The 13,923-nt window shown below is 33.3% G+C and overlaps 1 protein-coding gene across 5 annotated transcripts in view; it reads left to right on the top strand.

The window, feature by feature from the left end:
- LOC145662520 (scavenger receptor class B member 1-like) overlaps window positions 1–12,848 on the top strand; it is a 244,130-nt gene extending 231,282 nt beyond the window's left edge. For 4 of the 5 annotated variants that reach the window (XM_081728178.1, XM_081728176.1, XM_081728177.1 and 1 more), the window contains 2 exons: window positions 5,123–5,254; window positions 8,384–9,737. In XM_081728178.1, the coding sequence (XP_081584304.1) occupies window positions 5,123–5,254; window positions 8,384–8,593 (342 nt within the window). In that variant the 3' untranslated portion in view covers window positions 8,594–9,737. Of the gene's footprint in view, window positions 1–5,122; window positions 5,255–8,383; window positions 9,738–12,438 lie in introns of those variants that run through there. The other variant, XR_014127061.1, reaches the window with a different exon arrangement.
- The last annotated feature ends 1,075 nt before the right edge of the window (window positions 12,849–13,923 follow it).

Genomic DNA, 13,923 nt, shown 5'->3' on the forward strand with positions numbered 1-13,923 from the left:
AAAGTACTTTTCGACAATCAAAATTAAACTTTTAAAGTTCGAATTTGAATATCAAACCTTCTCGACTTAACCATTTTTTTCGGTCACTGACGGCACAATCTCAAATTAGTTCAGATTTGAATCCTTGCTATTATAGATACATATATATTCCTTAAAGGCAAAAGAATCTTCCTAAACAACTGAAGATTTAGGGAATTGGAACTTCTTATTAGTCAGACATGTAGTGAAATCAACGAAGACATATACAGTGTGATGTGCCCTATATAACACGTATATGATATAGCATTTTCCTTCTATTATTTTATACTACGCTTCCAACCTGAAACTTAATTCATGAGACACTCACATAATATAAATAAATTTGTTTACTAATCGTCTAGGTAACTAGCAAACAATAAACTTAATATTAATACCCAAGGTTCAGGGAATTTTATATCAATCAGACTTTTCCAAGTAGACTAGTTTATTCAAAAACAAAAAAAAAAAATGTTCTCTGTGAGATGAATGATTCTTAATGAAAACTGATTTCTGTAATTAAAAAAAAAAAAAAAAAAAAAAAAAAAAATCAGGTACACCTCTAGACCCAGAGGTCCCCACCTATTTAAAACCTTAAATAACAGTTCGCTCCAAACATGAAGCTTCCTTTAAAAATTAACTAAAATTTCCTTAAGAGAGGTTCTGAACATGCGTCCTCGTACAAGCCATCATGAACCTCGCATACTCTAAAGACAGACCCAACATTCTGAGAACTGTCTGGCCTAAATCCCTAATTCAGGTATCGCCCTTTATTGAACAATCCTTAAGGAAATAGCTAGCTAACAGACTTTAAAGGGAAAGGGAAATTTCCTTCATTTAGGAATAAAGCACCTCCACTCAGGCTTAGTAGTATGAACAAAATTCAAGACAAACAACAGCCTACCATCCCCTTATGTGAGGAATCAGCTGTGAAAAATCTAATCGGCTAATCAAATACAACTAACCGAGGAAAAAAAATATATTACTTATCCGGCTCGGTTGCCATAGCAACAGCCTTCCCTAAAAATCAAAAGAAAATTTTCTGAAAACAGACAACGTTCGAAAGGAACGTTGCCACAATAGATCTAAAGGTCCTGCTAAATTTCATTTCTTTACATATTCCTAACCGGGAATCGAACCTATCCTTAGACTATACCCATGGACATACAACTAGAACTTAAATATTCTGATTCGTATCCCGCTTAACAAGTCTAAAGATCCCTACTGTTCCAAGATTGAAAGTGACATGTCTTCCTCATCCTCCCGGGATTTTCGCCAGTGCAGAAAGAACATAAAAAGGCTGAAAATAAACAGTTGGACATAGACACATAAGATAATCAATACCAGTTGATTATGTATGTATGTATATGTTTTAGTTACTGAAAACCCTAGCGAGAAATGCTACGATAGTTATCACTGATAGTAATGAACTTGTTACGTCTCATAAATTTATTTTGGAATGACGCTCGTAATTTACTTGCCTAAACATTATATAACGTTTCACATTCGTCGACCAATTAAGTTATTAACACATTATAATTATATTCCTCATTCACATAGCATAGTCTCACCACGATTCGTAAAATTCATTCCATAATAGATTATTTATACCAATTAACATCACTTCAATTACTAAAAAGTACACTACTAAGCAATGGGGTAATATAGTAATAGATGTATATGCTAGTCATTAGCAATACCAACATGAATAAGTCATACCATGAGATCAGACCAGGACTAAACATATCTGTCCAGGGTTAAAAAATTCTGTATCTTCTGTAGGATTCGTCGCCAGTGTGCAATCCTCGGCTATTTCCATTTAGATTTAAAAAGTAAAAGGGTTGGTTACTTACTTAATTTGGATAAGCTAATATCAATAGACTTACTAATGCGTAGGAAAGGCTTTCATATACTATGCTTGAAATACCAAACGTTGTTATTCGTATTGCCAAACGTAAAACAGTTTACTACAATGCGCTTATCCTCCGTTCCCCCAACGACTTGGGCGTAGCTCTCCAAATTTAGCATCCTTCCCCCAAAGTAATCATTTTGGCTATCAAATGTGTCTTTCTTCTCCCAACTGAACATTCTTCAGTTTGATTGTACCATTTTCAATGAAAAATTGTGTCCCCCCAAATAAACTTATGAGGGCATTCTACTCCCTATAACATGCATATAAGCTTACTACAAGGTTAAGCATAAGTTGTAATATTGGTATACGCAGGGCTCATAGCGAGTCACTTTTTTTTTTTTTAAACTAAAAGTTACTTTTTTGAAGTTGGTCACTAAAAGTTATTTTTTTTTCAGGTTTATCGCTAAAAGTTACTTTTATGGGGGACTAAAGTCATTCTTTAGTGTGATTTAAGTTTTGCATAGGCAGTTTTCTAAGAAAAATATAAAAATAAAAGGAAAAAAAGCAGAAACTTGTTACTTATTACTATTCTGAAAACTATAACAAACCAATTGTAAAAGACAAAAATTTTATTACCAGTTAATGATAATCTAGATATATGTATTGATTACATTACTTTAATTTTGTATTATTGGACATAATGAAAATATAGAAATTTAGCTTTATCCCATCCAGATCAAAGATAAAATACAAAAGCGCGCAAAGTAAGTAATTAATAATGAATCTTTAAAAACAAGTAATCCAATTTTTTCATTAGCTGACAAACTTAAGTAAAATAACTTTTAATCTTAACATGTTGAAACATTCAGCTATGATCCAAGTGGCCCTGTTTTGGGTGGGAAAAAAATGTAAAATTTAATTGATGCCCAAGTTTGGCATCAAGGTTTAAAAGTACTTTTTGATGAGATTTTGGTCATTTTTCATGTGCTTTTGGTCACTTTTCAACTAATTAAAAGAGATCAGACCACTATGAGCTCTGTACACGCATTTTTTGTTTGTTTGGGAAACAAGATGTCAACACTAACGATGAATATGTTATTCTATTACGCATTCTGGTTTGCTGCGACGACTAGCGTCAAAATGTAAACATGTGGAATAAATTAGTATATGCTAAATTCATTAATAGTATTATCTTTTAAATGCATACAATATACTCCTGTTCCAGTTCTGAAGTCGATTTAATTTTAAAAATTCATATAATAAATACATAAATAAAAATAGTTAAAGAAATAGCAATTTTAAGAACTTCAGATAAAATGACGGTACTGCATATCGTTGTCTACCATCATCAAAATGGCCAGGGTATCTTACATTATTTGGGCGTGCATGTCACGTGATCTAAACAGTTTAAGACGTTGAAATGTGCTATTTAGCTGTTAGCATAGATATTGGTTGTTTGTGCACAGAAAAGTTGTGCAGAGCTGCGTTCCATGTGTGATTTGACAGCAGTAGAGATGAAGGTTCAACACAGTCTAATTCGGAAACTTTCGCTTTACGACATCGAATAACATCGCGAAAGAAACTTAAAACTTTCGTTGTGTGAAAGTTGAAAGGATAGTTGATAAGAACACAGTAACTAGATGGTTCAAGAACTTTCGCACTGACTGCAAGAACCTCGTCGATCAACCACAGTCAGGTAGGCCAAAAAACCATATATTACGACGTCGGGTGTCAAATCATAGAGGCAAATCAGATTAGCACTCGGAGCTTATCAGGCAAGTTCTATGTGTATATCTACCAGCCCAGCGTTGTTCATCATCTTTACCTGTATTCCGAAAGTTAGAGCAGATGTATACCATCATGTGACTAAAATATCGTCTATTTATAAACAGAAAGCGAGCTCTTTTGCAGCAAGATAACGCAATGTCTCATACGTCTCGAACAACTTGGAATAGACCCCAGAAAGTTGATAGAATTAAACTGTCACATCCGACATACAATTCGACCATCCCAGTTTGCTTGCTAATTGTTCCGATTTGTTCGTTGTCTTACTTTCTGCGTATATGATGCATTAACAACCACATGATGAGAAGATAGAAACTGCAGTACAGAAGTTCTTCGCCACGAAAAGCAAAAACCGAGATTGACGTTACGAAGCACTGGCGTTTCAGAAAGTGTAGCATGATAATCTCTATTTTGAGAGCTAGGCGGCTTTCCTAGTAAACTTGACGCATAAAGCAAGTACATGACCGAAATATTCCATAACTCTTGACTCACCCTTGAGAATATTACAAACGTAAACAACGAAGCGAAAAGATAACATTACTGTACCTTAAACTATTAAACAGTCAGTTTCAACACAACCAGACTTGGTGACTGATTGAGAATTAAAATGTTAACCCTATTTCTACTGAACGGAGTAACTCAATTACCCCTAAAACTGTTTCTCTAAATATCGTTAATGAAAATATTTTAGGACAAATGTGGGCCTCCCTTTTTATGTTGTTTATTATAATAAGAAACGAATACTTTAGTTTGCTTACATTAATTATTATTTAATTTAGATTCAAAAAAATACGCTATGATATAACTCAGTTACCCTTGTTGGTATATTACGGGTTCTACACCCAGAGTTAAGAAAGACACTGTGACATACGTATCTTGCGAAAACAAGTAAAATAAATGTCAAAACTAAGAAAAAATATTGGAACAATAGTGGTTTAGAATAGGTTATGGTAGATAAGATAAGGTTAAGTTGCTTGAAAATACGTATAAAGTTTCCATTTCGATAACAATTCCATTTCAGCCCTGATACACTGCTATTATGATTTTATGTTATCTGTCGTTAATTGAAGACAGTACCAGAAAAAAAAATAAATCTTTGAGTGTTACGTCCCACGGTTATGTCAGTTACGCTAAAGGAGACGGTGATAATGAGAAATTAATGTAACGGTGGAATGAAGAAAGTGAGAGGAGACGGGAGAACCCCGAGGAGGCCCACGCACACGGTGTTTGTCCACCGCAAAGTTCACTTGGCGGGGACTGGGAAGTACCAGAAAACAAGACACAGTTTGACCTATAAGTTACGTTTATCATGTTCCCTGAAAAATGTGTGTGGGGCAACCAAATTAGCCCCTTTGTAGAAAATTGTACACTTAAACCCATGGTAAAGCAAAGATTAATAAGATCAGAGTTCAAGTTAATATTTTATTAATACAATATTATGCTTACTTTGTTTATTTTCTTTTGTTTCAGAAACTTGGAGTAGTATTGTCAGCCACTACTCGATTACAAATGAACGTAGTTGCTAAGAAAGTACCAGGTATTCGTCGTATGAATGGATTACCTTCCGACAACCTAGTTCTGCCAGTTGCGTGGTTTGAAACGGTTAGTATCAGAGATTTAGTAGAAGAGGAGCATTGTTTTATTATTGATTTTAGGAGTGAAGAACGGCGAGTGGCTATAAGCATTACTATATGTCATGTGCAAAGTCAATTTTCTTGAGTTTTGTTCGAAGGTGCAAGGAATAAATTCCATCATCCTACCAAATCTCCGCAATTAATTGTTACTAGTTTTTTTTAAAAAAAAATAATAGGTGATTAATGTAAAAATGATTTGCACTGTAGCATTAAATACTACTCTTATAGCTGAACACCCTTTATGTCGGACATTCTTTCATCACACACACACACACACACATTTTTTTTGAAACTGAAAATTTCATAAATTATTCTTCTAAATCCATGCCCTCTTTCTTGCACTCACATATGTCAGTTGAACAGTTTCCGTTTTAGCTTTTAAGGATTTCACTGTATCAAAGATAGATAAATTCATCTGAAAGCGGAACGTTTGACAATTTCGAAGTTTCTACGTTTTATATCTTTACTTTCGGAACCAATATTCTTGTTTGAAATAGGCATCAAAAGAAATCTAAATGTAAGTGCTTCGAGAAATAAAACATAAAGTCTACAGTAAAGCATACATACAAATATAAGTATGATCTAGATAAATATAGGTGTGTTAAGCAAGATGAATTTTGATACAAGATTAAAATTTTTGTGTCTTCTTTTCTTCTGTTTTTATGAACGAATGGATTTTGATATCTCTTTTTTTTCTTTCTTTTTTCGAAATATAGTGGCAAGCCAAATATATTTTTCCCGATTGTATAAAATAATACCCTCACATTACTGTTCCCTTTTCTACTTAATAATCTATCTGTCAAACTTTGCCCTCCAGCGCAAAATACACACGAAACAGCTTGACGAGTCAGCGAACAATTTTCTGTTACTTCACAATTGCCATCTATTACAAATATTATTGCTTTTACAAAGAATAAATATTTCATGTATGCTTCCGAAAACAATTGAATATAAATTACATTTTCAATTTAATACCTACAGAGTTTTCATATTTTACACAGTAATTAAGGATTGCCTAAAGCAAATGATTTCAGTATGTTCAAACACAGTTTTCAGTAACAATTCTTTTTCATTAACTAACAGCTGTATTTGGTAATGACGCTTGTAAGAAAGCGAGTATCTTAGCCTGGAGACATCTTATGGATTGAAGAAATCTGAATTTACAGCATTTGATGGTAAAATCATTGATAAGTGTTTACATTGAAATAAATAGAAAGTATCGTTTCCCCAACTTCACAAGGATTTCAATTATACGGAAAAGAATTCACATGCAATGAAACAGCAAATATTTGTTTAAGTCACGAGGATATTTAGTTTTTAAAAAGAATTACAACTTTTTGAATCTCTCTAATTTAGATACTTTGCGTGAAATATTAATTGGTTTCCAGTCAATATCAATACTAAAATTTAATTCTGAAAACTTGATTGTTTCATAAAGCTATATTCGTCAATTAGGAATTACTTATTCATTTATTTTCTTAGTCGGTTAATTAGTTTTCATAATATAAGTTTTCTTGTTTAGATTATTATTTATATCAGGCAATGTATTTAAATATCCTTCCTTACATATGTATATATTTAAAAAATCCATTCGTTTAACACGTAAATTCAATGACTGAAAATCATTACTTATTTAAGTAGATTTTCATTCATCACCAATTTAGTCTATAATGTGAAAATTGCGCTAGGTTTTTTCTTTCTTTTCCTTTTTTTTTTTTTTTGTTTTGTTTTGTTTTGTTAAGTTCAAAGCTGTTAGTAATGATAATATTTTAACAAGAGGGAACAGGAGTGAATACAGCTAGTATGCATTAAAAAGTTCGAAGGGCCATAAACACTTTTTGTTGTGTCCTCTCCTTTAGCATAAAGGTCATATCAGTGGAACTTCAAACTAGAAATATCATTTCATTTCACTTTTCATTTCGGTGTATGATGAAAGAGGGCGGAAGTTAACACCTTATTGAAAATTGTTTATAACTGTTTAATACTTAACCAATTTTCTTGAAATAAAAAGTACTTTGTTACTTACAGTCACAGAAGTTATCTAGCCCTACGTGAGTGGGCACAGCTGGCATCCCGGTACGAAGTATGGTATGCCAGGGTACAAGTATAGAGATGGTGGCGATTTGTAAAAATAAAAAAAAATAAATAAATAAAAAAAAAATCGTGCCTTGGCAGATGCAAAGATGATAAGCAATTGCCATTCGAAGCTAATGGACACAGATTCTGTAGCAGATATTAGAAAAAGCGATAGCCTCTCAAGATTCAGGACTAAGAAAAATGTGCAACTAGTTTACTCGAAGTTCTCAGAAATCACAAAGATAGAGATCTCGCGACATTGGTTTAACCTGACAACACACAATCCGAACTGTCGTGAAGAGAGACTTGAATTTTCGTCCATGGAAACGACATTACCACCAGCAATTATGGCTCTAAGACTGTGACCATTGTTTGGGGTGTGAAGATATGACGGTGGTTTGGTATTAAGACTACTCCGATCTTTTCGGGAATATCATGTGGTGAGATGAAACCACATTATCATGTTGGGGAATTAGTTAACCAGCACAATTGTTATTATTGGGTAGGAAAGGTTCCGAGGATGGTTGTTGAAAACAGCCAACGTACCGTTGGAGTACCTACAGTAGTCTGACGTGAACATCCCCAACTGTGTTCGAAAACGGGTGAATAATGGTGATGCTTAATGATAGATACATCAATGCTGTACCAATGGAAAGTTCATGGACATATTAATGTTGTAATTTATTATATTAATACTTGATTTCTTTATGAAGTTTTTATTAATATAATAAATCACAACTTGAATATGCCCATGAAGCTTTCATCAGTACATCCGCATTAATGTATCTGTCGTTTATTTTGAAATATTCCACTTTTCCAAAACAAAACTTCATACACTCGAAATATATAATGAAAAACTTTTATGACCCATGTTAAATGGAAGTTCTATTTCTAATTTTGTCTTCCTCTTTAAGTTGAATCAGCTGAATTCACAAAATTTAAATTAGAAAATATTATACATGTAAAATGTTGCATTTATTTATTGTTATTATTAATAAATTGTACCAATATTTTTTTATAGGTAACAGTACCTTTAACTCCCAGTATGGTGGCTGGTCTCTACTTCGCAGCTGTCACAGCCGATAAGCTGTCATATGGTCTTATCTTTGCTTTCCTATGTCTGGGAGTTCTTGCGTTAGGAATTTTTGTATGGCTTATCTACAAACGAAGAAAATTAATACAGCTTTCAGAGAAACAAGCTGAGAAAATGAAATTGTCCCAGAAACAATGAAGTGATTAGAAAGGAGAAGTGTGTGAGTGTGTGTGTGTGATATTACTGTGATATTTCAACTAACGAAGAACAAACTTTTAATGAAATTGTGTGAATGTTATAGTTTGTTACGGCATGCTTGTAGCGAATATTATTTTTTTAAACTCGTTTCTTTTAAAATGTGATTCTTTTTTTTTTAACTTGTTTTGAATGAACTACAAGAAAATCACATGACAATTGACTTATTATGAAAATGAGTATTAGTGGAAGAATATCTACAGACAACTCCCTCCAACTTGGTAATCCGTGCCACGTAAACTCATCAATGGATATTTTTTATTACAAGACGAGAATTAGTAGGTAATTATCAATAGACACGATTGTGTTAGTTTTTAGTTTTAAGTAGATTTTTCATGTTTTCTACTTTATGTTTTCTACTTAAAAAATGAATTACGTTTGGCATGCAATATAAAAAGTTGTTGATCTGATTATATATTTTTGTTTTCTTTCTTCCCTTTCTTTGTTATTTAAGATTTTAGAAAATATAATTTTCAGTGCGGTAGTAGAAATATAAAACTGTCGTTCGTAGGACAAGAACTTGAAAATATATTTAACACTGTTTGTATAACATTTTGCTGAACTATTAATCCTGCAATTATACAGGGTAGCCCAAAAGCCGATATACACCCCTGCATTGATCCAGTATAGCATTTTAGCTTATGGGTTTATTTGCTTCATCTGTTCCGGGCTTAAGTTATAAGTAAAAAGACATTAAGAACAAATGATAAAGAAGCTAGATTTACCTGTTTGATAACAATAAAAAATATGAAATACAGTGAGCAGATCAGTATGGGACTGTATACCTACTTTTGGGCCACCGTGTACACTTACCTTTTGTTACACAAGGATTTTAGATATGATTAGTAAAACTGTTAGACTGGAATGTATCTTAATATAGGATAATGAGTAGTCATTTTTGTTCCTAGAATATTCATGTAAATTTCTAGCGTAGAAAGTCACAGAGTGCCTCATTCCAAATAAACCCAACTGCTCTGCAGGAAACAGGACTATGTAAGCAAACACGCCGGTCGCAACGTTACAACATATACTAGTTGGAAAGATGTAGCACATTGAGAAATTATGAATAAATCCTTGGGAGCTGAAACTGGAAACTGAATTTACTGTCTTGTCCATCAGACTACTAAAATGAATTCACAAAATGTGATTGTGTTCCTACAAATCCCAACGTGTACTTGCAGGTTTAAGTTAATGCCACATTTACATGATACTCCAGCTTTGGCATGGCTTATTCCTATTAGTTCTGGTCAATTTTCTTTCTTAAATACATTTTCATAAGGAAAATCTGGCTTCAACGTATATGTTCAGTTATTTCTTACAATTAATGTACCTATTCCAAGAAAACTGAAAAATATCTAAGGTATAATATTATGTAATTTATTATATTGCTGGGAACATTTAATATATAAATTTTGCAGTAGCAGTACTAATTTGAGATATAGTTATCTTCAGGACAAACAAAAAGTTGTTTTATAGACTTTTTATAATTTGCACATGTTTAATATAAAGCAATGTTTCGGAAAACTAAAAGATCAAGTTTATTATATTTCAAAATTCAATACAAGCTTCTAAATTTTTCATAGTCTTCCCTATATTTTAGTTCTCAGGAACTGCCGTATGCAGTAGTACTTGGAAGTGTTCTCTACTATTTTTTTCTGTCTTTTTTTTTTTTTTTTTGTTTGTTTGATCGATTGGATTTATCTTTTTTCGACTGACGAGTACAAGACATATATTATTTCAAGCGGGATTCGAACTACTACTCGGACTTTTATCCGAGGCGAGAATATCCATAGAGATTAAACCCCAGATTCACCACATAGCACACATCTTACAAGGGACATGTTTCGGTTCGAACGCGAGGATCAACATAAAACTTGGTAGACGTATACAGGACAAAGTACTGACCACTGTAAGGGGAGTCATTCCAGTGTAAAATTCGTTTTCTGCCGACAGCGCCACTTATCCTTCGAAACACTAGCAGTTAGATTCCGCGTTGTAGAAGCTGAGTGAAGATCAGTCAGGTGCATCAGTGTGTGGTAGTAAGTTCCAATTAGTATTAGGTGTGGTAGTCATGTGAAAAAATGAGGTGGGCTGTTAGCATTAACCACCTTCATGTAGTTGAACTGTTAAAAGGCAAACTAAGGCACAGATTTAAGGATCGGATGTCAGTTGGAGTGAAAGATGAGTCATTTGCGACATTTTAGTGCAATGTAATTATCAGTGAGTACGAAAATGAAGTAGAAATGATATACACATCGACACTCTACAGATATTATGAATTGTTCATGAAATAATTCTTGCTTGTTTCTAAAGATTTTCAATGAAAGTCGGCGAAACTTTGAACTCCAATAAGCCAACTTATTTTGCCGCTTGGAAAGCCCAGCACTGTAAATGCCAGTAATCTACTGATACTCCATGCTCTCTGATGACTTCACATTTCACTGTTTGGAGTTTCATTCCCGATTCCCTTTGAATGAAGCAAAGTTCGTAGACAGTGCATATGCATAATCCAAAATAGGTTTGCAGTTACTTAACGAAATAAATTTCTTATGTCGTTCCAGAAGCTTCCTATACGAGTTGTATCCCCCCTTAAAAAAAAAAAAAAAAACTGTACTTTTCAGTTTACGTCTGGAGATACGTGGTATTCACTTTGAGTACTGTCTTGTTCCCGCTCTGGAATACTATCTTGTTCCCGTTCTGAACTGCTATCATTGATGTCTTCCTGTGCCCTGATATTTTCTTCATAATATCTGTAGAGTGTAGATTTGTGTATCATTTCTAATTTATTTTCGTACTCACTGATAATTAAATTGCACAAAAATGTCGCAAATGACTCATCTTTCACTTCAACTGACGTCTGATCCTTAAATTTGCGCCTTAGTTTGCTTTTTTAAGAGATCAACTAGAGGAAAGGGGTTAATGCAACAGCCCGCTCCATTTTTCCACATTGACTACCACACCTAATACTAAGTGGAGTTTACTACCACACACACTGACCTACCTGACTGATCTTCACTCAGCGCCTACAACACGTAATCTAACTGCCAGTGTTTCGAAGGGTAAGTGGAGCTGTCGGGGGAAAACGAATTTTACACGGGAATGACTCCCCCTACAGTGGTCAGTACTTAGTCCTGTATATGTCTACCAAGTTTTATGTTGATCCTCGCGTTCGAACCGAAACATGTCCCTTGTTAGTCATAAAGAAGTAGAGAATAATGGAGTATATAAGGGGACAAGTGCTTGTGATAAATCTTGCTTTTAAAATGAAAGTAAATACATAAATTAAAGTTTAGAAGAATACATAACGAATACAGAAATTGACAATTTTCTTTCGTGATTTTCTAAACATTTTAAAATTGATAATGATTATGCTAAGGAAATAGATAATGATCTAAAGAGACCAATTGACGAAGTATTTTTTTAAACTTCCATATTTAATAATAATAATAATAATAATAATAATAATAATAATAATAATAATAATAATAATAATAATAATAATAATAATAATAATAATAATAATAATAGTCGTAGTACTAGTAGTAGCAGTAAATAAAATAAACTCTGATTTCTGTCAATTGATTAAAGTCAGAAGATGGGTAGGATGAGCAGCAGCAAGAAGGTTGAAAACCTAACATCGTCATATGTAAGTAACAAATTAACAATCCAACTTGTTCAGCTAACTAAAGACTATGTAGTTCATTTTTTAATAACTCTTATTAGGTATTTATTTCATTGTATCCTTGTTTCTCGCATAACCTTTTTAACATTTCACTTTTTTCTTCCAGGAAAAGCCTGGCAAGTCTCGAAATATAAAAATTAAATTTTGTGAAGGAATGATTGAAATTCTAACCATCAACTTAGTTTTAGGAAGAAAAATATATTAAAATAACTTTAAAGAACAAATTGGTAAGATCAGAAGTATATTAGCCTCTTCCACTTGAAAGGAAAAACAAGAATACTTCTTCATTAAATCAGTGGATTAAGTAGCCACAATGTAATCGGTAATCTAAGTCTCGAAAAAGGAATTACAATTAAATTTTTGTCGGAAAATAAAGATCATAAAATGAAATCAGAGAAAGAAGTTTCGACGGATAACTATTTTCAGAGTAGAAATGGACATGAAAAAACAGAATGCTGTTCATTCTAGCTTTGAAACTGTATAACTTAAGTAAAAATAAAATCTAACCAATGTAAATAGTTGTATTTGTAATCTGTGCTGTAGTTTCGGCAACGTATCGTTGCCTTCGTCAAACAAACTGTCGGATAATAATTAGATGATGTGTCTGGTGAGGGTGGTGATATATTTTGCCGAAATTATGATATATTATTAATGACGAGTGCTCGCTATTTAAGAATTAACATGTGATTAACTGCTACATTCTTAGTTCCTATAGGTATATATCCGTAAGGTGGGGAATCCCGCTTGGAACTCATGTGCTTCGGATTCCACGTTAAGCTGTAAGTCCACGTCTCATAGAGCCTTGCTGCTGAAAGGAAAGATAAACTCTAATCAACAATAAAGTGAAATTCTTGTAACTTTTTCTTCAAGAATACCATGAATTTTCGGACTACTATAGAAAATCTCTGTTTTACGGACTTGAACTAACTAACTAACTCTATGGCCTATGGAATCCGAAGGTTCAATACCGCATTCACAAAAGCTGTCCAGTGATTTTTGTTCCTAGCCAACTGGATCCAGTTTCTACTTTGATTTGCTATTTCTGTGAGACCCATCTTAATATTGTCCTTCCATCTGTGCCTAAGTCTTCCTAATGATCGTTTTCCGGTTGGACGTCTATTTAAAACTTTGAAAACGTTCCTACTTTCTTCCTTTTTGGCTACATGACCTCTCATCTGAGCCTACTTGATTTGAGTACCCTAACAATGTTTCGTAAACAGTATAAATGATGCTGTTTTTCGTTATGAAGTTTCCGTCATTCCCCATTCCCGTTCCTCTTGGGTCCGAATATTCGTCTCAGGATCTTGTTCTCAAATACTTTCAGTCTACGTTCTTCTCTCAGAGTAAGCGACCATGTTTCGCAACCATACAGAACTACAAGCTCGATTATATATATGTTTTTCAAGCTTCATATATTTTAAGTTTTATATATTTTAAGCTTCAAATTTATCTACAGAATTCGCGACGACAGAAGATTTTGAACGGAATAATAACATGAGTTCCCTGCTTTTAGTTGACATATTTTTTTCGTGAATTTTCGTCTGTTAATATTGATCCTAGATATTCGAAAGTATCCACTTTACCAAAAATA

Source organism: Thermobia domestica, chromosome 10, assembly GCF_964235325.1.
Source record: "Thermobia domestica chromosome 10, izTheDome1.hap1.1, whole genome shotgun sequence".
NCBI lineage: Eukaryota > Metazoa > Arthropoda > Insecta > Zygentoma > Lepismatidae > Thermobia > Thermobia domestica.